The sequence below is a fragment of the Aotus nancymaae genome, unplaced genomic scaffold (genome assembly GCF_030222135.1).
Source record: "Aotus nancymaae isolate 86718 unplaced genomic scaffold, 86718_ANA_hifiasm-v0.15.2.pri h1tg000029l, whole genome shotgun sequence".
NCBI lineage: Eukaryota > Metazoa > Chordata > Mammalia > Primates > Aotidae > Aotus > Aotus nancymaae.
Window position 1 is genome coordinate 21,720,948 of NW_026988442.1, and position 25,094 is coordinate 21,746,041.

The 25,094-nt window shown below is 46.4% G+C and overlaps 1 protein-coding gene across 12 annotated transcripts in view; it reads right to left on the bottom strand.

Annotated features, from left to right (window-relative positions):
• The window catches only part of PTPRT (protein tyrosine phosphatase receptor type T), an 832,297-nt gene that overhangs the window by 26,570 nt on the left and 780,633 nt on the right, over nucleotides 1-25,094 (bottom strand). For 9 of the 12 annotated variants that reach the window (XM_064382448.1, XM_064382446.1, XM_064382445.1 and 6 more), the window contains 8 exons: nucleotides 20,571-20,607; nucleotides 19,059-19,156; nucleotides 16,682-16,741; nucleotides 15,851-15,967; nucleotides 11,518-11,672; nucleotides 7,966-8,101; nucleotides 5,474-5,623; nucleotides 2,787-2,960 (listed from right to left, as the gene is read on the bottom strand). In XM_064382448.1, coding sequence (XP_064238518.1) covers nucleotides 2,787-2,960; nucleotides 5,474-5,623; nucleotides 7,966-8,101; nucleotides 11,518-11,672; nucleotides 15,851-15,967; nucleotides 16,682-16,741; nucleotides 19,059-19,156; nucleotides 20,571-20,607 — 927 coding nt within the window. The remainder of the gene's footprint in view (nucleotides 1-2,786; nucleotides 2,961-5,473; nucleotides 5,624-7,965; nucleotides 8,102-11,517; nucleotides 11,673-15,850; nucleotides 15,968-16,681; nucleotides 16,742-19,058; nucleotides 19,157-20,570; nucleotides 20,608-25,094) is intronic. The other 3 variants (XM_064382451.1, XM_064382450.1, XM_064382447.1) reach the window with 1 other exon arrangement.

Sequence of the window (25,094 nt, forward strand, 5' to 3'; positions counted from 1 at the left end):
ATTCATTCAAACTTCATTTGCAGAGTGTTTTTTTTCCCAGAGGGGTGGGTGCTAAGTACTGTCAAGTTATTAGATGACTCCAGAGCTGATATTTTTCACCTGGAAAACTGAACTCATAATTCCAAAGGAATGATTGTCACAGAGATTGAATGAGATTTGTGTGTGAAAAGGCCAGCAAACAGCAGCCTGAACGTAAGCCTACTGGCAGGGCAGAAATACCCTTGACCTTATTTTACATCATGGTACTGGTATTGTGGCTGGCACACACTAGACAGCATTGTTCCGGCAAATAAGACAATAAATTCGGCCCCATGTTGCAGATAGGGAAACAAACAGAGGCCCAGAGAAAATGGACAGTGGGCGTCTGGCAGCTTCAACCAGAGCCCTGTTTTCACACCACCTGAAGTACTGTGTTTGAAAAGACCGGGGAGATTCTCTACCTCATTATCAGTGGCTCAGGCCTCAATATGTTTTCTCAAGAGATGGTTTCTGTGGGAGTCACAGCTGTTCTCAGTGGAATTACAAGCGAGAAGGAAGATGAGGGAAGAGGGCAAAGACCCTGGAAAAAGCAGGACAAAGCCTTGCAAACATGGATGTCAGGCATGCATTAGGGGGGGCCGTTCTTCTAGCCAGTAGAATGTTCGGAGGAGGGGTCTGGGTGGGCAGAGGCAAATAATTTATTTTCCAAAGCCACACTCCCTACCTGTAGACAGCACTGTCTTTGAGCCATTTCCAGACACAGAAAGAAATCAAGGCTTTGAGTGTTTGTTAACACACTTGGGGCTCCAGTCCTCGGCTCCCCATTGCTGAGCTAGTTGACCTTGAGCAAGTGATGACAATACTCTGACCGTGAGGACCTCATCAGAAAATGGGGATAAGAGTACTCACATGCAAAATGAGCCAGTGCAAGTCCAGGGCCCGACATGGTGCCCAACACTCAGTGAATGTTAGTTTTCTTTTCTTTTTCCCTGTCTCTGTGATAAATGCTCTATTAGGCCAGCACTCCTGACAAAGCCTTATCTGAAAATATGTTCGAGATCCGTGCTCCTGCCGGGTTTCAGGGATCAGCCGGCAATCCATTTCATGGATAACATCATGCTTTACCAGGGGAAACATTAAAAATTAACCCAGAGGACTTCATATTTTTCTGCTAGGAGCAAAGCTGCTATGGTTACCAGATAATGCACCGACTGAGCTGGAATACAGATAAGGACTTTTTTTTTTTTTTTACAGAAGAAAGGCAAAGGCCCCAGTGATGGCTCACAGGAGAAATGCCCTGTGGACAAAGAGAACACAATCAGCATCAGAGCTTGGCAGAAGGCATTTGGCTCCAGGCAGTATCTAACCTATTAAGTAGAGGCCAGGAGCTTGTTTGATCTCTGCCTGGATGAGGAAGGCAGGGAGGGGGTGTTGGGAGAAGTGGGTGCACCCCTAGACCCCATTTCTTACCACACTCACAGAATGCACATATACACATACATGCACTCATTGACTTTAGAAGGCTCGCTAATGCCAAAGGCCTTCTTTCCACCTCCAGCTATATGACCGAGCCAAGGCTCCTTGATTCTGAACCTAGAGCTAGGGTTTTTACGGAAGCTACAGGCACACTGTGGGCAGAGGTCAGGACAGACCCCTAGAGAGCTGGGATAGGCATTGACCTTCCTGCCTCTAACAAACACCCAGGTCCTTGGGGAGAAACCAGGAGGATTAGAGGTCAGAGACATTGTTGGCCTTGACCCCCAGGAAAAAGCATCCCATGTTTCAGTCTATTCTGAGTGAGATAGATAGGAGGGCCACAGGGGCTAGAAGGATGTGACCTCAGATGGGTGGGGAGGGGGAGCCGGAAGAGCCCGTTATAATCAGGCAATGGTGTTCTTGGTTCTGAGCCTCAGGAGGCGAGGTGTTTGTTTGTTTACATCTTACTGGATCCAGCAAATTGCGGGGAGGCTCAATAAATGAATACTAGAGTGTGAACCAAGAGCTCTGGGTTTGGGCTGTGCCGCTAGCTCCCTGGGTGACCTTGAGCAAATCTCTCTCTCTGGCCTCAGTTTCCTCTGCTGAAAAGTACATGGCTGGGAGTAGGTAGTCCACAGTTCCCTCCTGCTGCAAACACCCGTACATCTTGGAGGGGAAGTGATGATAATCAGAAGCATCCGAAAAACGCAGGGGAGAAGCCCAGGCTCACTGGGTCAAGAACGTGACCCTACTCCCAAACCAGGGCAAGGTGAAGTGATGTCAAGAAAGCAGGGGACAGTGCCCCTCACAGGACAGCCAGCAACATGGCCCGCTTCCACCCCATGCTTGTTTTACTGTGCCCCTACTGTGTGCCATCCTCATTTCTGCCTCTGCACAGGAGTTACCTGGGAACCCTCATGGGAGCTATCGGGGGCAGAACCTGTGTCTGTACCTTCTTGTGTTCCCTGGCTCAGGCCAAGGCCCAGCATAGAGAACACTTACTTTACTACACTTCAGGCTGAGAGTCGGCTCTGTGGGGAAGAAGGGGTTGCTAGGCAGGCCTGTACACTTGCCATGGTGTCACAGGCGCCACCTTAAGCTTTTGGTCTATTCTTTCCAGGCTCTTTGTATGAGAAAAGGAGCCAAGAGCCCAGCTTGTGTCTAGATTTGGACCAGAGCCTTTAGGCAGAGCAAAGGTCCTTGGGACCAGAATATTAGGAAAAGTGGGGCTGGCTGGTGGGGTTGGGGCCCTGAGGTCCAGCCACTTCCACCTCAGGAAGAATATTTGCCCTTGAATGCCAGCTAGGAGCTTTCTTCCAGGGCACACTTACATCCATCAGTGCCGCGTTGATGTAGTTGCTGGATTCTCCGTCCACCGAGATGAGGAAGGGCAGGCAGCGGTCCAGAGGTAGCACGTCCATGCTTCGATTCTTATCATGGTTCCGGGGTAGGAGCCCAATGCTGCAATCCTCGGGCCGCACACGGGGCGTCACAATGTTGAGGGTCTGTGGGGCACAAAGGTAGATAGATAGGCCCTGCTCACATGATTGCCCCTGAGCAAGGGAGACAGTGATGTACCAACTCAGCCTAACTTGCCTATCTCCACCCTCCAAGTGCAGCCCCACTGTCCATTTCCCAGGACCCATTCCTCTTCCATGTGATGTTCTTTCCTCTCCTGCTCACTGCTACAGGGTGTGTGAGCTGTGTGACACCTTCAAAATGCCAAGGCTGCAGAAGCAGCACACCCACACACAGGCCCAGACAGTCTCATAGTACCTGCCAACCATAGGAACTAAGTGGTTCAGCTCAGCCAGTGTTGAATTAAAGGGTAGGGCAGGGAGGCCGAGGTGGGCAGATCACGAGGTCAGGGGTTCGAGACCAGCCTGTCTAATATGGTGAAACCCTGTTTCCACTAAAAAAAAAAAAAAAAAAAAAAAAAAAAAGCCGGGCATGGTGGCACTCACCTGTAGTCCCAGCTACTTTGGAGGCTGAGGCAGGAGAATTGCTTGAACCCAGGAGGTGGAGGGTACAGTGAGCCGAGATGATTGCACCACTGTATTCCAGCCTGGGCAACAGAGTGAGACTCCCTCTCAATTAAAAAAAAAAAGGGCAGGCCATCCAGGAGCGCGTATGGAGGGGTGGGGGTAGGGAATCCCTGCTGAGTGCTAAACATCACTTGCATTGCCATGGAATGGGGGAAATGATTTCCCAACACTCAGAGAGAAGTCTGAGTATGGAAGGATGCCTGGATGAACTGCTCAGGACAGATGAGAGACCCTTGAGGGGCAACCCAAAACAGGTCTGGGAAATTGCTGTGTTTGGGCTCTGCAGAGTGAGTCCTGCAAGTCGAGGCCAGAGCTGAACTGCTCTAGCCAGTGGACTAGGTATTCTGTGCTATGACCAGGGTTCTGTGCCCTCCATCCTTCCCTCCTTTAGCACTCTGTCTCTACTTCAAGTCAATAATGGCTGTTTTAGGGATTACTAAGGTATTGGCCTGCCTGGGATATCTGCCCGTGGACCAATGGGTCTAGCGTTTGCCCAATGACTTGAGGCAAGACCTGGAGCTTCCTTGCTTTCTCATAGCTGGTTCTCTGCTCCTGTTGCCCAGGTGGAATCCTGACAGTGGGTTTGGGATAAAGGGCTAAACTCTGGCTGTACCTTACTTAGTGATTCATGTCCAGGCCTCTTAGACCAATCAATGTTCCCACAGCTCTGACCATGTGGCTTCCAGATGTGGATCGATCTGGTATGCCTGAGCTATGTTCTAGGACAGTGCTTCTCAAAGTTAAACATGCATACAAATTACTCTGAGACCTTGTTAAATTGCAGGCTGTCATTCACTATGTCTGGGTGAGGTCCAAGATTCTGCATTTATAACAAGTTCCCAGGTGAAGCCAATGCTGCTGGTCTCCAGACCATAAATTTTTTTTTTTTTTTTGAGACGGAGTCTTGCTCTGTTAGTTACCCAGGCTGGAGTGCAGTGGCGTGATCTCGGCTCACTGCAACCTCCACCTCCCTGGTTCAAGCGATTCTCCTGCCTCAGCCTCCTGAGTAGCTGGGATTACAGGCATGCGCCATAACGCCTGGCTAATTTGTTTTCTACTTTTAGTAGAGATGGGGTTTCACCATGTTGGTCAGCTGCAGACCCCACTTTTAGTAGTAAGAGTCTACTGAAAACATACTGAGAGAACCTGAGTGCCTCCAGGGATAAAGGAGTATGAAATTGACACCTCTTTGTATAAATTTGTCTCCATTCACTACTTGGACTAGAACTGAGTAAGATCTCAGTTAAAAAACATAATCACAGTTAAAAACAAGCACCAGCAATCCCTGAGTGCACAGTTGCTCATCGCTATGCATTTTGTGTTGTGGAACAGATTCTGCAGCTTCCTAGAGAAGCAGACAATGAAAGTGCATAGACATATCAGTTGTCCTGATGAAAACCCCACAAATGTGCATGGAGCGACTGAAATTGGTTGGGTTACTATATGGACTAAATGTTTTCATCCCTCCCAAGATCCATGCCATAATGTTAACCTCCAATGTGATGGTATTAGGAGATTGGGACTTTGGAAGAAGATTAGGTCATGAGCATAGAGGCCTCGTGAACGGGATCAGAACTCTTAGAAGAAGAAACATGTAGGGCCGAGTGTGGTGGCTCACGCCTGTTATCCCAGCAATTTGGGAGACCGAGGTGGGAGAACTGCTAGAGCCCAGGAGTTGAAGACCAGCCTGGGCAACATAGTGAGACCCTCTCTCTAGAAAAAATAAAAAAAGAAATATGAGACCTTGCTGCTTCTACTTTCTACCATGTGAATATGGAATGAGAAGGCTGTCTGCAAGTCAGGAAGTGGACCCTCCCCAGACACTGGATTCACTGGAAGCTTGATATTGGACTTCTCAACCCCAAGCAATGTAATAAATAAATGTCTATCATTTAAGCTACCCAATCTATGGAAATTTGTTATAACAACCCAAGCTGACTAAGATAGTCACTGAGTCTGGGATTTGCTCATACCTGAAATTCATCTTTGATTTGGCTGGAGTTCGTTTGGGGGTCCAGCCTGCTGATATTGTAGTAGAGAGAGCGGAACTCACACACAGGGATGGCAGTGTTGCCACAGAGACATGCTTCAAGGATGGCATCGTGTACAAACACATACTGCTCCTGCAAAGGCAGGGGAGACGGAATGGGGTGCCAGGTAAGAACAGCGGCCTGAGACTTTGCTGTCCACATTTAGTGTTGTGGCTATGAAGAATAGACACGATTTATCAATATGTATAAATTACACAACATGTATAAATTGTATGAAATTACAATTAAAATGCATAATGCATACAAATTGCTTTGTGCCTGGATACATAGCAATTTCTCAATAAATAATGGCTATTCAACAAATATTTGTTTAAAATCTATGATGCAATAGATGCTGGGATTGTTCCTTTCATGAAGGATTAATAATCTGGGGAGGGAGAGAAAACATTAAGAGGCAGAGAATAATGATATTTTAGAGTATCTACTATATGTCAGGAATTCTCTCTCAGGCACTTAGGCAGAATTCTTACTTTTCCTACTGTAACCCAAAGGGCCAGGTTTCCAGGTTTCCTAGATCACCTGAGCTCTTGTTTCTTATTTAAGATGGAATAGCATAGTCACTGATAAAATTTAGAAACTTCTAGACATGCTGTAGCAGGCACTTTTGGTGTCCACTCCATTGTCCCCTCAGCTTTCACCTTTACCTAAGGAAGGCTGCTCGCTGCAAACACCTGGGATTCTCTGCTGAAGGCAGAGAGGATACTTGGGCTGTGTCGAAAGTAACCCTGAAGCAACGACAGATGGAGAGTTGAGGATAGAAATCTAAGTTCCCTCTCCATTTAGGTGGAATCACTTGGACACGCATGTTCCACACTCTGAGTTCCCCAGCAGAACTGGGCTCCAGTTGTCTATGGGTTTGACAGCTTGCTAAAGTCGCCTTTGTTTATTTCCTTCCCTGCTCTGCCTCACTTTCCCACTCACCAGCCAGTGTGTCTTGGGATCACCTTCCAAGCAAATTATCTGCCCACAAATCTTTGTCTCACAATCTGCTCCTAAAACATGTGTCCTGTCTTCTCCCATCTCAATTCTTTGTACCTGCTGTTCTCGCCTCCTGAAACTCCACTCCCTCTTTTCTATACTTTTAATGTTCCATTCTTTCTGGAAAGCCATTTGTTAATCCACCAGGCAGAAGTTGGTGTTACTTCTAGGGCCTACATAAATGTTTGAGTGACCTTTTTCTGCAGAACTTGGTCAGTTTGTTTATAAAGAGTGCTTATCCAGATGCTCTGTGATGTATCTGCATTTGAATATGTCTCCCCCTATGTCTGACTCCAACCGGCAAGCCTGCCTTCTGCAATGCATGAACCAGGGAACAGATAAAGCAGTCTTCTTGGCTTTAACACTAGAAGCCTGAAGACTGGCCTGTGTAAGAGCTAGCTCAGACCCTATGTGTAAGAGCTAGCTCAGACCCTATGTGTGTAAACCAATCAGTGATGGTATTCACTGCAGAGTCAGAGGGGCTAGCTGCGCCAAAGCCACGGGTCACTTCCCTTTGCAGGATTGGTGATGTGCGCAGTTCCTTATCTGTCCCAGCTCTGATTGCCCAGGCACCCACAGCCTTCACTAGAACAGAAGATGGGCTCATTACAGGAATGATAAGCCAAGGCACAGAGTGGGAAAGACAGAAAAAAACTGGTTAGTGAGTTTGTGGTTCTGGTGAAAAAGCAGGAATCTTTGGGGTCCCATGGACCCAAGTTCTACCACAGTCTGGTATATGAGGTCTTAGGGACACAATTTCTTCTTCACTGATAAAATGGATATAATACTAGGAGCTACACCATAGCTGGTTTTGAGGAGCAGAAAAAATATCGTGTATAGGAAGAATGTATGCTGCCTGGCTCACAGTAGGTACACAACAATAAAGATTAATTCCTCTCATTACTCCAAGGTCTTGGGCTCTCTAACTGCACGGAGAGGTGCCTGAAGGTCTGCTTCTCCCTTGAGGAGGGGCTGTGTATTATGTCTCTTGAAATCCCAGCACCCAGCTTAAGTACTCAATGACTTTGTTGATTAAACCATTCCCTGCAGTGACTGTACCATCTCTTGGCACATAGTAGTCACTGAATAAATGCCAGTCCTTCTCTTTCCTTCTCTCACTTCACCCAAGGCAAGAATGCCATTCAAATAATCCCTGAAATTTGTCATTCTGTCCCTGCTTGGATGCCCTCAGAGATGGAGAACTCACCACCATTCTTCACTGGTAGCACTCCCTGCACTGTAGCCCTCCAGGGCTGGCTGGTGTACCCTAGCTTCCACAGTGGTCTCGCCATAGTAAGCCACGTGTTTATTCCCTCCTGCTTCTATCACACCCAGGTCCCTTTTAAGAGGAGGCCCCCACCTGTGGGTCTCTCAGTTCTATCATGTTTCTCCTTGGCCAGGGCTACCGGTGACCGTCTTTGTCCCCTAGGACTCACCTCTGTCTGTACCAGGTTCACCCTCTGGGCCCGGAGCTCACGCACGCAGTTGAAGATGTCCACCACCCCTTCATTCTCAGCCATGTCAAGCATGGTGTCAATGGCAATGAAGCAGCCAGTCCGCCCGGCCCCAGCACTGGAAGAGAGGTATGGTCTGTGTTAGGTACCTTGGTAGGGGCACCTGCCCTGGGGAGGCTCCTAGCATTCAGCCCTATCCCCAAGGGTCCTGTTGAAGTCAGTATGCTGCATAGTCAGACAGAACTCTCTGATTCCCAACATTCCTGGGAGATCTTGAGTAAGCAACTAAATGTAGATTAAGCCCCAGTGGTCTCCTTTGTAGAATGAGAGAGTAGTGCTTGTCTCTGAGGGCTATTTTATCAGGACTGACTTATTTGGATGTAGTCATTCAGCAAACGTTTATTCGGTGCTTACAAAATGCCATTGTTCTACGTGCTTTATAAATGTTACCTGTAGATTTCCCTATGAGGTTGTTAAGAAGTTTCTCATCCCATTTCACAGGTGAGAAAACAGGCACAGAGGGCTTACCCTGCCTAACTGAGGTCACACAGCTAGGAAGATGTAGAGCTGGAACTTTTACCCAGGCGGTCTGGCTCTAGATTGCATGTTCCCACATTTCCTTTCTTAATATTTATAGTTTGTAATGCATGCTCAAACCACACATATACATGCAGTTTCCTGGTGGGCTGGACAAAATAATACATCTATATAGTATAAAAAACACCCAGCTCAGCTCCTGGCATGTTGGAGATGCATTATAAACATGTCTTTCCTATTTTCTTCCCTTCTTTTCTCCTCTTTTTTCTTCTTCAGCAAATGGGTTGATGAATGGAAGCAAAGAAGGAGGAGAGAGAACAGAGGGCAGGTGAATGACAGGACAGAAACTAGAGTCCTCTCAGCTGTCCCCAAGGCAGAGAGTGGTTGGCGAAGCGCCACGTTCAAAACCCGGCCTCTGGCTCCACCTGCAGCTGTTTAAGGAAGAGTGTCATCAAACTGGAGCAGCTGATCATCCAGAGACCCTTGGTCATCGAACTGGAGCAGCTGACCACGCGGAGACCCCTGTCAAGGAATAAGTTTCCTGATACATACTTGATTTGTGGTCACTAATGGCTTCTTTAGAAGGATCTAAAACCAAGTATAAAACAGCAAGGGAACTCAACGAGACTCTGTGGGCCACGGCCAGCCCTTTCTGTATCAGTGCTGACCAGGGGCACACAGGACATGTGCCTTGCACATGTGCAGTTTTGGAAGGGAAGGCTGGGAGGCCTGTCGAGGAGGCCCCCTTCCACAGCATTTTCACATCTTGCATTTCTCATGGAGACAACTGTGTTTGTCTAACAATGGGGATGTCAAAAGAAATGCAAAGAGGAAGAGAGATGGAATGAGACGAAAAAGCAATATTGGCTGATTATACGTCCCAAGAGCACAGGCCAGTCTCAACCACTGTCTACAACAATCTGCAAAGTAAACCCATTGGAAGCAGAGTTTTCATTAATGGTAAAATTTCATGGTTTGAATAGAGTGAAGTCTGACTTATGTTTATTTCAGAACCTAGTCCCAAAAATCCAGCTGTGGGGGCTCAAGAGGCTTGGCCTGTGTGTCTCGGGGGGAGTATAAGGGGTCACTCATCTGTTTTCTTCTTCAATGTTCATACTCAACATGCTTTAGTATAAAGAACCAGGACAATCTGGTTTTGAATTTTGGAACTATCAGTGGTGACCAAGTTGCCTAGTGTCTGTTAGCTTCAGATTTCTGATGCATTTAACATACCTCCCTACAGGGTCCCTGTGAGGACAGAGCTGTGTTTATTTCAGCATCACACAGTAATTCAACACAGGATATCTGAAGAGACCCCTGGGATTATATCCTGGCTGTATTACTTACTAGCTGTGTGACCTCAGGCAAATGACTTAACCTCTCTGGGCTTCAATACTCATCTATAAAATGATGTTGATAATAATGAACAGATCCACCTTACAGCATTAATAGCACAATATGTATAAATTGCATGAAATTACAATTAAAATGCATAATGCATACAAATTGCTTTGTGCCTGGATACACAGTAATTTCTCAATAATGGCTATTATATTCAACAAATATTTATTGAAATCTATCATGCAGTAGGTGCTGGCATTAAGAGAAGGAATATGAAAACACTGTTCCTTTCCTGAAGGATTAATAATCTGGGGAGGGAGAGAAAACATTAAGAGGCAGAGAATAATGATATTTTAGAGTGTCTACTATATGTCAGGAATTCTCTCTTAGGCACTTAGCATACTTAGCCAACCCATTTGCTAATAATTTTCAGAACATCTCCAGGAATGGGTACCACTCTGCTCAGATGCCTTAAGATGACCTGCTATGGAGATGCATACCACATAGAACCATCATGCACAGAGGGCCTGATAAACATTTGCCATTGCCTTTCTTTCTCCCGAACCCTTGCTCTGGGTTCTTTTTGGGATATGGAGATGGGGGATTTCATGTTCTATTGTCCTTGGATTGCTATGAGATATAAAGCGGAGCATACGTGCAAAACGCTTAGAGAGTCCAGGGGCTGTGATGAGGGTTACCTCCTCATCCTCACTTGCCTTGCCTGTGAAATGGGGCTGTGTAGCTACTATTGCTGGGAAGATAAATGGATGCTGTATGAGGAGGGAGCTGGCTCTGAGACATCCACACTTACAGAGTCTTCCTGGATCTCGTGACGGACACAAACACCGCCAGGGCAGGGATGTGATAACTCAAGCACCCAGGGTCTGAAAAGAGGGGCTGGCCCAAGGTCATATTGGAAGAGAGAGAGAGGCATTGGGAAGGAGGGGGATGCCAGCTGGCCGGCCTTCAGGTCAAGAAGTCCATCCTCCTCCAATTCTCGACACCCTTGACATGATACTTCATCTCCATTCGGGAGGACTGAAAGACGTGCCACTCATTCTGAATCTGACTTTCTAGGTCAGAGCTGAAAATATCCCTTCTCCATAATAAGGTGAAACCTGGTGCTGTCCAGTTCTCTCTATGATGGACCTTGCAGGCCGGCAATTGATTTTGAAAATAATAGAAACGAAAAGAAGCATGCTTCCACCAAGGCACCCTGCTGCCATGTCAAGGAGCTGAGGGCGAGTGTCTGGAGAAAAGCACGTTAAATATCCCCACTCTGTGTTTACCTTCTCAGCACTTCAGTTTTTGTATCTGTAAAATGGGAAAGATAATAATTCCCATCTCCTAAGACTGGACGAGAAGTAAATTAAATAATGTGGGTAAAGTGTACTTGACAGACATAGCAGATGCTGCCTGTGTTCAGCCTACCTCCCTGGTGACCCCTGTTTCCAGGCACCAGCCGTAACAATGGCTACTACCGCTATTACTCTTGTTGGGTGACCTTGCCACCAAGTCTCATCAGAAAGCACTGGGCATGGGGGACACAGGAAGAGGAGTCTTTAAGAGTAAAGCCACTTGAAAAGATAACATGTCCCTCCCAAGGAAACCGAGGTGCAGAGGCGCACTTGGGTAGGTGGAGGGCCTTGGACTTACCTGCAGTGGACCACGATGGGCCCGGCTTCAGGGGGATTGAGGAACTTGACCTGGCGGACGAAGCCCAGGAGGCCAGTGGCGTAGCAGGGAACGCCGTGGTCAGGCCAGCTGGTGAAGTGGAAGAGGCGGAGCTCCCGGATCTCATGGTAGCCTTTCTGAGGAGAGAACAGGCCTCTGTTCTTCCAGCTGCTGCCCTCACATACCCAGCCCAGCAATACGTGAAGCCACAGCTGCTGCACTGAGAAACCTCCGGCAGGGACAGCGCCCTAGCAGGGTTAATAGGTGTTACTGCATAGAGCAACTCTGTAATCAGTTACATTTGGGAAACGCGGGATTCATAAAATGAAATCGATGACTTTAGTGCAGGATGCCTCAGAGTCTTCAGTGTGCTCATACACACTCTGAATGCCCAAGAGGGCCATAGAGCACCCTAGGGGACCTTCTTTGACCAGTGTTTAGAGGAGGTATATGGAGTAGAAGGGATTCAAAGAAATGTGGGCCTTGAAGACTGAGTCCAAATTGTTTCCCCTGGACTCTGAGGCCTTTCAGTGATTGAGGTCTGAGGTCCCATAGTTCTGGCCTTGACTATGCTAGTCTGTGTGGCTCTCAAAGTTTATAAAACTTAGTAGGCTGCTTTATTAATCAGATTCTTAGCATGATTAGGTAAGATGCAAAACAAACAAAAGCAGAGGTTCTCTGACTGATGGAGGCAGAGCCATTCGCCTCCCCTTTCACGCCCCGCCCCCACCCCTCACAGAGACACACTCCAGGCCCAGTGGTAGTTTTCTGAGCATTCCATGGTCAGGTCACACTTCTAAGCCTTTGCTTAGACAGTTCCTGCTACCTACTATTTTTCTACTTAGGAATCTCCTGCAGATACTCATAGAGAGCACTGAATAGGAAAAGTCTGTTCGATTGTTCATTCCTTCAGTTAAAAATCATTCACCAAGTGTGACCTGTGCCCAGCTTTGTGCTAGGTACTAGGCAGATGAGAATAAAAGCCACAGCTCCTATCCCTGGAACAGCTCATGGCCTTGTGGGGGAGGCAGATGCCCAAGTGGATAATTCTATTGAAGTGTGTCAAGGAGTCCCTGCTAACTTGATCTGTGGAGAGGAAAAATCAGAGAAGGCTTTCTGGAGGAGGCAATGGTTGACCTGAATCTTGAAACAAGTAGTGAAAATAAAAGCTAACATTAACTAAGCATTTACTCTGTACCAGTCACTCTTCTGAACACTTCAATGTCCTAACTTATTTAATCCTGATATCAGTCCCTATAATTTTATCTCCATTTAATGGATCAGGAAACTGAGGCTAAGGCAAGATTAAGTAACATGCCCAAGGTCACAGTACAGCTCATGAGTTGTAAAGGGATGATGTGAACCCTGGCTGTCTGCCTCCAAAGTGTGCACTCTTAATCATTATAATATACTGATATGTGAGTATTACCCAGTTGATGGGAGGAAAGGAAGGGAATCCAAGGCAGGGGACGGCATCGGCACAGGTCTGGGGACAGGGCTTAGCATGGCATGTGCAGAGAATCACTAGCAACACGGGGCAATGCTAGAGGCAAGTGGAAGACAGGCCATGGGGGACCACAGGACTGGGGGTGTTGGAGAGTGGACAAGAGCTGGATCCCAGAAGGCCTTGAATCTATATTAGTGCCTTTGGACTTTATCTCAAAGGCATTGGGAAGCTACAGGGGGATTACACAGATGGTTCGACAGAAGAGGAAGTGCATCGTTAGACTTGCATTTCAGGAGGCTGCATCCTGCTACATGAAGGATGGATTGAGGTGGGTGTATTGGGGGTTGCAGAGAGAGCACTATTGGTGCCCACTCAGATCCCCATCACTGGCCCAGTGTACTCCTCGCCAGATGCTCTGAGTCTCGTGGCTGCACACAACTCACACTTACCCTCTTGTGAAGGGAACTGTTCTCAGCTGAAGAGGAACCCTCTCCCCTGGGATGTGGCAGCATCCTTCAGTGACTGATAGTAGAGGGAGACTGATCAACTGGCTTGCCACTTGCCCAGTCTGCCCAAGACTGAGGGATTCCCTGGTACACAGGACTTACAGTGAAAAAACCAGTAATGTTCTGGAAGAACCAGAAGAATTGTTTACCCTAATGGGGGCACCCGAGGCCTTTTTGCCTCAAGGTTGGACCAAGTGTGCAGTACCATTCATGTTCCAAGGCTCCCATGGGGTCAGGTGGAAGCAAGTCTCTGCTGAGGCCACATCCCCACTCAGCTCCTTTCCCCACCCCACTCTGCCTCTCTCCCCGCCTTCCCCCTGCAAACTCTCCCTCAACACATGAGCCAGGACACCCAAACCTCTGCTGCTTCTGGCTCTGCTTCCAGGAAACCCAAACTAACATAAGAGCAGGACTAGAGGCAAACAGTCCTGTTAGGAGGAAGAGACCAGAAGCCCAGATTAAGGCAGTGATGGATGAGCTGAAGTGAGAGAGGAGAAAGCTTCAAGAATACTTGAACTTTTTTTCATGCCATCTTCCAAATCAATTCAGTCCCAGGAAGCCCTCCTTTGAGCTCTTCCCACCTGTGCTATGATTATTTATCAAGGATCCTCTCTCCCCAATGCGACTGTGCTGTCTTCAAGGGCAGACAGCACTCCCTGTTTATTATTTCCAGGTTCCCAGCTCAGGAACTGATTTTGAGCTAAAATTGTAGGTGATGTTTGCCGAGTGTCTGCTCAAGTGCTGTGAAGAGGGTGCTAAGCCCAGTTAATGCTCAGAAGCCCTTGGGGTCTCTTAAGGTTCCCTGTGGGTCAGCTCTAAGCTAGACTTCTCTGGAGCCTCTGCCCTTGCTTGGCATCTTCCCTTCCCTCTCCTGCTTCCCACTCTCTCTTAGGAATTTCTTCTGGGAGAGCTCCCTTGATATACCTTGTGTACCTGAATCCTTGCCTCAGGCTCTGCTTCTAAACAACCTGACCTAAGGCAACATCCAAGTACCTGATGGTTTCCCCTCCTCTTATGGAGGGAGTTCACAGGCTTCCTGACTTTTTCACCCAAGACTGAAGATTCAGATGAAAAAGACCCTGAGAATTTAGGAGTCTGGAGGTTTGAGGGGGAGCTGCCAGGAGCAAACAGAATGTCCTGGGCCACTCTGTATGCTGGAACAGCACTGTGTGCATGGCGGGCTCTGGTCTGCAGAGCAACCTGCTTTGGCCCTTGCAAGGACTTGTCCAAGCCTCAAGGGCTCAACTCTGAAAGCACGTAAGTCCCCAGTGCTTTTGCATCCTCAGGCCCGTGGCCACATTGTCTATTAAAGTGGTTGCTTTTAGAGAAATGGAACCTAGGGTGTAATGGAAAGAGAAATGTGTTACAGGGGCCAAGGTACGAATCCTGGTTCTACCAACCTTGCAGCTGGGCAACTATGGACAACTGATTTAAACTCTTGGTGTCTCAGTTTCTTCATCTGTAAAATGGGGATAATAATAGCACTTACCTTATAGGGTTGTTGGGAGGACTGAGTTACTCTACGCAAAGCATTTAGAAAAGTACCTGGTTTAGTACTTGCTCAGTAAATGTTAGCCATCATTATGATATAACAGCAATGGTAGAATAGCAGTAATTATATAGTAAATTATAAATGTATCTATTATTATTTGCAATCACATTCTTGCTCACCACGCTTGTACAGCCCTGGCCTCCTTTCAATGTCTAAACCAGCATTTCTCAACCTTGACAATACTGATGCCTTGGGCTGGATAACCCTTTGTTGTTCGGGACTGTCCTGTGCACTGTGGCATATTTATAAGCATCTCTAGCCTCTACACACTAGGTGCCAGTAACATCCTAACCCTTCTCCCCTAAGTTGTGACAACCAAAAATGTTGCCAGACATTTTACAAATATTCTTTGGGGGATCAGAATGCCCCTGGTTGAGACCACAGGCCTTGAGCAGGTCAAGATCTTTCTTCCCCTCCAGATTGCATGTTTTTTCCCTCTGGCTGAGGTAGCTCTTCCTTCCTTTCCACCCTTCACTGGTTCCTCCTCCTTCATTCTCTGCCCAAAAGAGGCTCTCTCCTACCACCCCATCCTCCTGTGGACTTCTGTCTCCATCCTTTGCATATTCCTGTGTGGTTTTTATCACAATGTGTTGTTATTTCATTGATTTGCTTATTGAATTCAGTTTGTCCCACCTACTAGATGTGGGATCTATGGTAGCAGGATCCATGTCTGCCTTGATTGCTGATCTATTGCTGGTGCCAACCGTGGGGCTGGACATAGAACAGACCCTCAGTCACCATGTGCTCTGGATGAACAAACAAGGCAGCTCTCATGGTGGACAAGCTGCCCAAAGCCACTGGGAAGCTTACCTTCTGGACTGTGAAGGTGCGTATGACGTATTCTGCCAGGGGCTCTGTTTCAATCAGGGTGACTTTAATGTCTCCATAGACCTCCGTGTCATCTGGCCAGTATCGCACACATTTCACCTGCAACCAAGTGAGAGACAGAGACAGAACAGAGACGAGGATGCATAAGCATGCGGCTGAGCGTGAGCAGCCGTCCCATCTGGTCGTCCCATTCAAATACACCCAAGGGTGACTTTGGTGGCATTTCAGTCCACAGGGTTCACAGCTGGCTAGGGATCAGCAAGCTGCGCAGAGCCAAGCTCACTCCCAGAGGCACTGGAACCATTAAAAATAATTGTAGTACCTGCTTTTGCAAAGCTCCTTGTAATTTTCCAAGGCATTATCACACTAAGTGATCAAACAGAACAAGGTGAGATAGGTGGGTGTTATTATCCCCACTTTACAGATGAAAATAAAACTCAAGTTCAGAGGTTTGGTGACTTGTCCAAGGTCATGTGGCCAGGCTGGGGACTGACTGAGTCCCCTTTCTGCTCTGTCAGCGTGGAGCAGCTGAGTACTATCAGCTGGGCAAAGATAAGAATAAAAGGTGGGAAATAGGTGGAAACAGAAGTGGTTGGGAGGGGGACATCATTCAGAGGTGGCAATTGGGGTTCTGGAAGGAGAAAGGCTCTTAGTTGGGAAAAGGATGGTAGCTGCTGGGTTCCAAGGGAAGATGTGCAACTCCTCTCTGACCCTGGACGCGAGCAAGCCATTCCCCAGTCGACTCTTTAAGTCGCACTCATGGATGAAAAGGAGATCATGGTTTTCCCCTTAAAAGAACAAAAGCGTGATTACCATTCCGGGGGACGCCGCACGGCCTAGAGTGGCATTTCCCACAGTGTGTTCCGCTGGGTGCTAATAGGTGTTAGGTAAAAAAACAAGAAACAAAAAACAAACAAAAAAAGGTTTTGTGGTCAAATGAGTTTGGGAAATGCTGTACTACACAGTTAAATAGGCAGCTTTGCTACAGGACTACTCAGCTTCTTTCGCGTGCTAGTGCTAATGTGTTCTGTGTTTTGCGACTCTCCAAAAGGGGCACAGAGGACGCAGCATTTCCCAAACGTATTTAACCATGGAACCCTCTTCTCACTAACCATCCTGCAGACTAGCATCCCATGGAACCCACTTAGGGAAATACTGGTATAGTGCAACAGGGCTTGGGGGGGCCAATGGATTCATTGCTTGGTCCTAACAAACAGTATCTGGGGAGCCCCAGAAAGTGCTGAAACCTCTCTGAGCCTCAGCTTCCCATCAGTAATGATAGCTAACATGTACTGACTGTGTACTACGTCTACCCCAGCTCACAAATTGTTCTGCGAATACTTTACATGTATTATTTTAATGACTTTTCAAAACGACTTTATGAAGTAGATATTATTATCCCCATTTTGCAGACGAGGAAGTGTAGGAAGACTAAGAAAATTGCCCAAGGTCAACTGTTGGTAAGGGATGGAGCCAGTATGCAAACCCAGGACACCTGAATGATAACTAGGAATGTGGGCTCCTATGATTGTTGAAAGTTGCAGTAATGTACAATAAGTCTCTGGCACAGGGTTTGGCACTAACAGGAGTTCCTCTAAGAGATTGCTTTCCTCCCCAAATCCAATTTAGATTTATGGTCTACTCATCAAGGGAATCTGTTTCCAATGTGGGATATATCGTAGAACAGGCTAGAAATTGCCTCCAAATCCCTGAATCCTGGGCTGGCCTTTTTGTCCACAGCACCCGCAGCCTGGGCCTGGGTCCCTGGGGAACCGTCTGAGTGGAGTGGCCATAAGCACTGGAATGAGAGTCACCTGTCAGATTTTGTATCTGGGTTTTGGCTGAGTGACTTCAGGGTAGGCACTCTACCCCTTCAGGTCTGTTTCCTCATCTGTAAAATTGAGTAACGGACTAGATAAGGATGGACTCACGGATAAAGTCTCACCTGGTCCTAAATTCCCATTCGGCCCTGAGATGTCCATACCCCTTTATTGGATTACAAAAGCTCAGATTTTCTCCTTCCCATTATCAGAGGTCAGAATTCATCTTTACAAATTATCTGTTTCTTACCCAAACAGAAACTTACCTGCCCACTTTTTAGTTAGTTCACATGATGTGTGGAGAGCCCTTTTAATTCTGGTGTTTGTACACCTTGCCTTTAAACTCAGCAGCCCACCCTCATGCCAGAGTTAACCAAGTAGGCAAAAGCAAGCTGGGAATAGCAGTCCCATTTCTAAGCCCCAGGAGTAGTTAAGGACGACCTCAGAGAGGGTTGAGATGGAGCACAGCAGGAGATCAAGATCTGAGAGCCCTGAAGAACATCAAGATTTAGAGGTCAGAGGAAGAAGAGCAGGGAGCGAAGGGTTGGATACCACTGAGGTTGAGTAAGATGGGAAGAGAGAATTGGAGACTGGATTCGTCGACATGAAGGAGGATGCGAGTGATACCGACGATATCACTGTTGGTGGGATGGAGGGAGGAGCTACGCTGGGGTGGGTAGAAGAGAACATGAGTGAAGAAACAGAGCCTCTCTGTGAGTCTTTGAAGTTTGGCAGAAAAGCGGGAACAAGAAAATACTTTTTATTTACCTTTTCCTTTCTTTTTAAGATGGGAGGTGCCGGGCACGTTTGTATGCTAAGGGGAACAATTTGGCAATGAGAAAGAGACTTATTTTGCAAGTGAGAAAGGGAAAAATGAAAAAAAAAATATTGAGTAGAATCTGTGATCTGGGCACTAGGCTTGCCTTTGGAAGGGCAGAGACACGGCTGCTGTTGTATTAGGCTGAGCCATAAGATTCAGTTGATACTTGACCATCTGGGTCAATGAAAACAGCCATTTCTTATAGTCAAACCTGACAGCAGAGGGGAAGAGCAAGAGCATGGTTGTAGATACAAGTAGGATTGTAGCTTTGTGGTGTGACGATGAGGGAGTACATGATGGATGGTTTTAACTTCCTCAAAATATGAGATGACATCATCAACGGAGAGTGAGGGTGGAAAAGGGGATGAAGGGGATTTGAAGGGAAAGGACATTGCTTGAATGTGGAAGAGGAGTGATGACGTCTCCCTTGTAGGTCACTGTGAGGGTGAAATACTGACTAGGAGGCACTTAGCACAATGCATGGAACAGAGAGATGTTCAAGAGTGCACCTCCAGCTTCCTCTGCCCAGGCAAGTGCAGGAGAGGCTTACCCTGCCCACTTCCACCAGGTTTGTGACCATGACGATGCTGGCGGAGTTCTCCTGCCAGATCATTCTCCAGAAGTCCTTTACAGTCTCCTGCATTGGACCTGCCAACGGAGAAGGCAGTGAGGTTAGACAGTGCAAATGCAAAGAAGCAGCTGAGAAGGTCTGTCTCTCTGGTTGGTCAAGTCTCCACACTAGTGAGCAGGAGGGAGGCCGGGTGATCCTCGTTAAGATACCAAGTATCTGAGACATGGGCCTGAGATATGTTGAGCCTGATGGGGCCAGATCAGGGTATGGATAGGGAAAGTCTCATGCCAAGCTCTCACAATCTGCAGCATCTACTGGAAATGTTGGCAACCTCTCCTTTCCCTTTTGTCCTCCTCCTGCTCAGACCCTTCCTAACTCCACCCATCACCTTATCTGGACTGTATTATGGCTTAAGGGGAGTTTTCAAAAACTGGGCTCCAGAACTTCCATGAGGGACAGGAAGGCAATTGGGGTCAGGGTGGAGAGAGCTGCTGGGTGTCAGATGCTGAGAACAAAAACAGGAGATGCCTGATTTTGAGCTTGACAAATGCTGGAGGCATTCCTCTAGAGCCTGAACAGAAAGGAAGAAAAAAACAACAACAAAAAAAGACAAGGAGCAGAAAATAGGCTCTGACAGACCAAAGCAATTTCCTCAGAAATTACTCTTTCAATGTCCTGGGCCTTCATCATTTTTAAAATTACAAAAGTAATATATGTGTTTGATATAAAAGTTTGAATACCATTTTTCTATATTTATATGTATATGTGTGTATTTACTGTAATAAGCATCAGACCTATTATATGCATTTTCTGATACCCTTAAAAGTTCTTACCAAGCATAATAGTTTTAATAGCTGCAAGGTTTTCTATAATATGGTGGCAACACACTTTATGTAACCAATGTACCAATTGTTGGGCATTTAAGATTTTTCACTTTTTTTTTCCTATTATAGATAACACCGTGAAGAATGTTCTTATATGCGTCATTGTCTCTATATATAATTATCTTCAGGACTTTTTTCTCCAGAAGGGTTTGAAAGGTATGATCATGTTTAAGCCTTCTGAAAACGCACTGCCAAGTTGCTTTCTAGGGCAACCAGCTGCATCTCTGTTACAGATACGCACCCATCATGGAGATAAGGCACCATCAGCTCTGACCCTGGCAGGTGTTGATGGCACCTGCTTGGGCCTCTCCCTCCTGACCATTTCCAAGTAACAGCTCCTTCCTCTGTCACTCATGGGCCTTTCTCCTATAGCGAAATTTGTCACCATTTTCCTTCCCAAATAAACAAATGAACAATTTCAAAGACCTCTACCTCTGTGGCTTCTTTGCTGGTGGAAACTCATTCCTCTCCTCCAGGGCTGTTTCGTGAAATGGGGTGTTGGAGTAACAGATACAGGACAGGAGGCCAAGCCTTGCAGTTAAGAGAGCCCTTTCCCCTGGCACCCTTGAAGCCTCTCTGAGGCACTAGGAGGAGGGAGGGCACTTACCTTGAGTTGCAATGTAGTGCCGAGGTCGATGGTATCCCTGGATAACGGAGAAAAGCACTGTGAAGGGTCTCTTGTCAAAGCTTGCAAACAGCACAATATTAATAAACATCCTCTCTAAGACTTTATTTCCTCATAGGCAAAACGGAAACAGCATCAGTTATTCCCAGAGAAGTGGCAAAGGTTAAATAAGATATTGCACATAAAGTGCGTAGTAAGTCACTAGATGCTAGTTATTCTTATGGTTACTTGTGAGGTGCCTACACAGGCTTGCCTTGGAACCAGTAGCACCGGGAGCAACGACTGGATGGGCATCACTTATCCTTATGCACCCAAAAAGAAGCAGGGAAGGAGTTTTCAGGTTTGTGGGGAGCATCAACCACCAAAAAGTCTTTCCTGAGCCATGATTATGTGAAGTACACTGTACAAGACCCTATGGGACACCCAGAGAAGAAAAAGCAAGAAGACAATGCAATTGTTGACTCCTTGCATTAGTAACCATTAGAAAAAGCAAACTGAGAAGTATCCCACATTGATTCTCCGTGCCAACATTCCTGGGCTTGGAATTGAAGTCCCAGGTACAGAGAGGACTTTATGGAGGTGTGACCTGGGAGACCCATAAAGCTACCTGCTAATCCAAAGACCAGTTTCTAATTTCTGTGTACATTTCAGAGCACTCCAGCAGGCCCTGCTGTACTCTGGTGGGGGAGTACCCCGCTGCCTCATAACCTTAATCACTGGAGGAGAGGCTGAAGGTGACTCCTCTTTTGCCTGGGCATGGCATACATGGAGTGTCCTCTTTCCAGTTACAGTCATATTGAGAAGAAGTTTTAATTTTGGAATCAGACAGATCTGCATGTAGTGCGGAACGCTGAATGCACTTAGTATTTGTTAAATAAATACATGAGTAAATGAATGAATAGATGAATAAAGTTTTTAAAGAACACAGATGCCAATTATGGAGACTATCGATGGAGAGATTGTTGACAGTCCTGAAATCCACTCAACTTTTACGGTTAACCATGTCAGAGAAAGTACGTCCTAAAGTTTGATGTCTTTGTCTTAGATGTTGCTGACCTGTCTTTTTGTCCTGCTGAGGTGGATAAACTGTCTCAAGGCCTCCTTCAGGAAACAGAACTGCCATCTGTATGGCTTATGGTGCCACAGATGGGCCATCTCTAAAGTTCTAGACCCACTTTCAGATTCAAAGACAAGTTTCTAAGTCCCTTGTACATTTCTCCACCTTTGTATTTCACACGCTCAATAACTATTTTGTAGGCACCTTCCAATTGCTGGGCCTGCTCTGCAGTTGGAAGTTGGCACCAATCCAGGGACAATGTCATGACCAGAACTGCTGGATTAACCACAGAGCAATCAGCAGCCCCACTTAAACTCTGTGCTTGAGCAATCATATGTACTCAGTGAGGTTGTCGGCTTCTTAAGGACAGACACTCCCTACTTAGCTTAAAAATTCTTTTTTCCCACAGAGCTCAGCACAATGTTGAGGCTCAGAGAAAATACCCAATAAACAAGCTGTTGACCAACCAGCTAGACAGGCAACATAGCATGGTGGTTATGTGTACCATGGACTCTGAAACCCAGATGCCTGGGTTTGAATCCTGGCTCTGTCCCTTCTAGGCTGTGTGGTCTGGGACAAGCTACTTAGCCTCTTTGTACCTGAGTTTTAAAATTCACAATAGCAAAGATATGAACTCAACCTATGTGTCCATCTCAATGGATGACTGAATAAAGAAAATGTTATACACACACACACACACACACAGTATTCCATATATAGGTAGATATAGTATATGTACATATATACGCATATACCATGGAATACTACTAAGCCATAAAAAATGACAAAATCATGACTTTTGAAGCAACATAGATACATCTTTGGACCTGGAGGCCATTATCTAAAGCAAAAAAACCCTCAGAAACAGAAAGTCAAATACCGCAACTTACAGTGGGAGCTAAATGTGTATATATGGATGCAGAGTGTGGAATAGTAGACACTGGTGACTCAGAAGGGTGGGAGGGTAGGAGGGAGGTGAGGGATGAGAAATAATGTAATAGGAGCAATGTATACGATTCAGGTGATGGTTACACCAAAAGCCTATACATCACCACTGTGCAATATATCCATGTAACAAAGCTACACTTGTACCCCCTAAATCTATAAAATTAAAAAAAAATAATGGGGATAATGGTATTTACATCATAGTGGTGTTATTCAGATTAAATGAGTTGATATGTAACAGTTACGATGTGCCAGGCACTATTCTAAGATTTAACATATATGTCTTTGCTATTGTTTTTTATTGTTTATTTGGCAAACATTTATTTACTGAGTGCCTATCAAGACTAAAAGTGTATGCGGGCCTCTCAGGGGATGATAAGACCTCCTTTCTGTTAATGAAATAATGAACCCTTCCCTGTGACACAAGAGGGAGGAAGACCTATCTTTTCCTCCAAGTGAAGTGGACAGGGCTGCACAGGCTAAAAGAAAGAATTAAACTCAAGGGTTTTCTTCAGTAGTTTTGGGAATAGAAAATAATCTCCTAGATCTGTAAAGATGCAGTTTCTCAAGTCTACCCTCTTTTACCATCCCCATCACTCACTCCCACAGCCCTCATCGTCCCTGGCTGAGGCCACAGCATCAGCCTGTAGCTGGCCTCCCTGCCTCCAGTTTTCCTCTGTAGCCTTTTTGCTTCCTAACCCCATGAGCTTCCTCTTTGCACTCTACCCTGCTTATAAGCCTGCAGTAGCACCCTACTGCCTGCATGGTAACGTCCAGATGCCTTAGCTTGGGACTAGTCATCTGTCTCCATCCTTATCTCCAGCCTCACCTCCAGTTGTCCCTCTTTGTCCACTTCTACAACCCCACATATCCTGTGTTTCAGCCTCACCAAACTGCTCTTGAAATGTGCTCTCCTCTGGGATGCACAGCTGACTGCTTCCTGCTGAGTGGCCCAGTAGAGCTTTGTATATGCTCAGTGAATACAATTCCATATGTGGCAGCAATTTTTTGTTTGGACTTTTCTCCTCCTGGGCCATGGCACATGCCACCCAGAGCTGGGTGCAGTTTTCAGCTGTCTGGTTGGTGAAATGCATGCATGAATGTTTTTGAGCTGAAGTTGGAGCATCCCCTTAATGCTTAGGCTGGAAGAAAAAAGAGACCCTGGAAGAAGCTGTGATTTGGAAGCTTCTAATGTACTTGAAATTCAGTGGGATAACATTCTGAGCAAGAGATTCACATTTTAGTTGTGGAGTTAAATGGCGTGGATTCTCTATTTTGTGAATTCATTTGTTTGCACAGTCATTCACTGTCAATCAACAGGTATTAATTAAGCACCTACTACGATATACAAGGCACTGGAAATACAAAAGTGGACCAGATGAATGTGAACTTTGCTTTTGAGCAACTTGCAGACATCAACAGACTGGGGTAAAGGCTACTAATGGGAAGATGTGGGGACTCTGTGGAGCACCCATGGGAACTGAACAGCCAAGGAGGTCACCTCAGAGGAGGTGGTGGTTGACTGTCTCCCTAAGCCTGGTTTGGGCATCTTGACACCTCTTGTCATTTCCATTTCATCCCCTCAGTGATATTCCCAGTTCCTCTACCATTGTTTCATTGTCCACTGGCTCTTACCCTTCTTCAGAGACAGGGATCACATGTCCATCCAGAGGCCTTAGCACTCGCCCTTCCCTGTGCCTGCTATGTCTGCACCCAGGTAACTGAGTGACTTGCTCTCTCACTCCATCCAGGCATCTGCTCAGTTGTCAATCACTTCTGTGGAAGAGTTCATCTCTGACTACCCCATCAGCTTCTTTCTACTTTTCTCGCTTACTTTGTTTTAGAGAACTTATCACCAGATAGCATACTATTCTTTATTTATTTACATGCTTATTGTGTGTCTCCCCCAGTTGAATGGGAGCTCCATGAAGCCAGGGCTGTGTAACTGGCTTGCTCATGGCCATGTTCCTAGCACCTAGAAGTCAGCCTGGGCCACTGGCCTTGAAAAATTCATACTGACTGAATGCATGCATGCTGTGTGCCTGTCCCCACGCTGCATCTGAGTAAAGAGACCCTCCTTGGCTTCTAAAAACCCACACAGTCCCCAAAGAGAAAACATTCTAACCACGAGACTCCTCAGCAAAGGAGATAAAAGGAAATGTACTGCTCAATTGGGGCTCCTCTGGGGATTTGCCAAGAGTGAGTATAGAAAACTTCCTAACCTTAAAAGAACTTTGAGTTCATTTAAGTCCCACCTACACAGCACGCAGATCGACTGCAAACCAGCACTGGGCCTGCCTCCATCTGTCTGTGAGCAATGGGAAAGAGGTTTGCATCCAAAACACATTTATCTCACTCTGCACTCATGCATCTGTTACTTACTGGGGACCCAGATACGATATTTATTTCCAGACTGGTAATTTATAACAGATTTAAGTGGCCAATACATTTTCGGGTGTGCAAACAAACCTGCCAGCAGGATGGTTCAGACAGTAACAGACCAC